Source organism: Poecilia latipinna, unplaced genomic scaffold (genome assembly GCF_001443285.1).
Source record: "Poecilia latipinna isolate Pla-1442-1.1 unplaced genomic scaffold, P_latipinna-1.0 Scaffold57, whole genome shotgun sequence".
In the NCBI taxonomy this organism is placed as follows: domain Eukaryota; kingdom Metazoa; phylum Chordata; class Actinopteri; order Cyprinodontiformes; family Poeciliidae; genus Poecilia; species Poecilia latipinna.
The window spans coordinates 113,008-114,182 of NW_015112673.1; the positions used below are offsets into that span (position 1 = coordinate 113,008).

A 1,175-nucleotide genomic window follows, 5' to 3' on the forward strand; every position below is an offset into this window, starting at 1 on the left:
TAAAAGTATTACTGATTGCACTTTAAAAATTAGGTAACTTTATGTTATTAAAGGTAAAGTTTAAACAGTAATGATCTAAAACCATCTAAAACCTAAACATGGCCATCCATCCAAACTGATAAGTCCAGGTAAGAAGAACACTAATACAAGGAGTGCTCTATATTTGTCTTTGCATCCTGAACAGGTTTTTTTTTCAATGACTATACTCTAGTTGCCTCTTTGCCAGTAATTTAGCTCAACTATAATGTATTTCCACAGAAGGCTGCAAACATGAACACACTGGAGTCTCCAGTGACACTCCATTTTAACGGGTTGAGTCGCTATTCTCACCAGTCAAGATTCTATTCTCACCAGTCAAGATTCTATTCTCAGCGGCTGGCTAGCAACTACAAAGGCATGACGAGAAATGCCAGAGTGAGTATGGCTCACTAACTGTGATATACATATGGTTCTGTTGGTGAATGTTGAGCAGCACACAAGCTTTAAAGCACAAGAGGGTGATTAAAGGAACACTTCTGAAGAATGATCCCCAGCCAAAACTTTTTAATTGTTTTGTTTAGTAAAGTTATTACTCATTCATACACACACTTAGCATTTGCTAATAAAAAAAAAAATTCTACAAATTAGGGAGATTCAGAAGTCAGTAAGTATGGAAAAATGTAAGTACCGTAGGTATGTAAGCAGGTGTTTGAGTTTCCAGACTGCAGACTTCCTTTTGTGTTTCAAAGAATAAAATGAATCATTTCTGGGTAGCAAATGGTTTTTACTATGATTTACATTTAGGTGAATTCCTTGACCTTTTTTGTCACAAAGTTCTTATGGGATTTGTCCAGTCCATCCAGTTTCAGAAATTATACTCAGTGAAGTTTCAGATGGATAATCCGGTTTTGCACTTTTTTTTTCCAATTCTGCTGCTCTCTGCTGTATATTTATCTAAAAAGTATAGTATTTGATATAGATATTTTCACTGCATTTGAAAAAAAAAAAAAACAATAAATCCTGTATCAGAAAAAGAAAATCTGTCAATGTGGCTGAAAGAGCATGAGTGTATCACTGACTAAGAAAATGTTTAGAAAAGTTAAAAGATTAAGCTAAACATGTGCTTTTTCCCCATGTTTAGATAGATAGATAGATAGATAGATAGATAGATAGATAGATAGATAGATAGATAGATA

At 33.9% G+C, this 1,175-nt stretch overlaps 1 protein-coding gene across 1 annotated transcript in view; it reads left to right on the forward strand.

Moving 5' to 3' along the window:
- The window catches only part of LOC106961151 (cadherin-like protein 26), an 18,393-nt gene that overhangs the window by 10,817 nt on the left and 6,401 nt on the right, over positions 1-1,175 (forward strand). Inside the window, exon 15 of the mRNA XM_015054691.1 lies at positions 259-414. Coding sequence (XP_014910177.1) covers positions 259-414 — 156 coding nt within the window. The remainder of the gene's footprint in view (positions 1-258; positions 415-1,175) is intronic.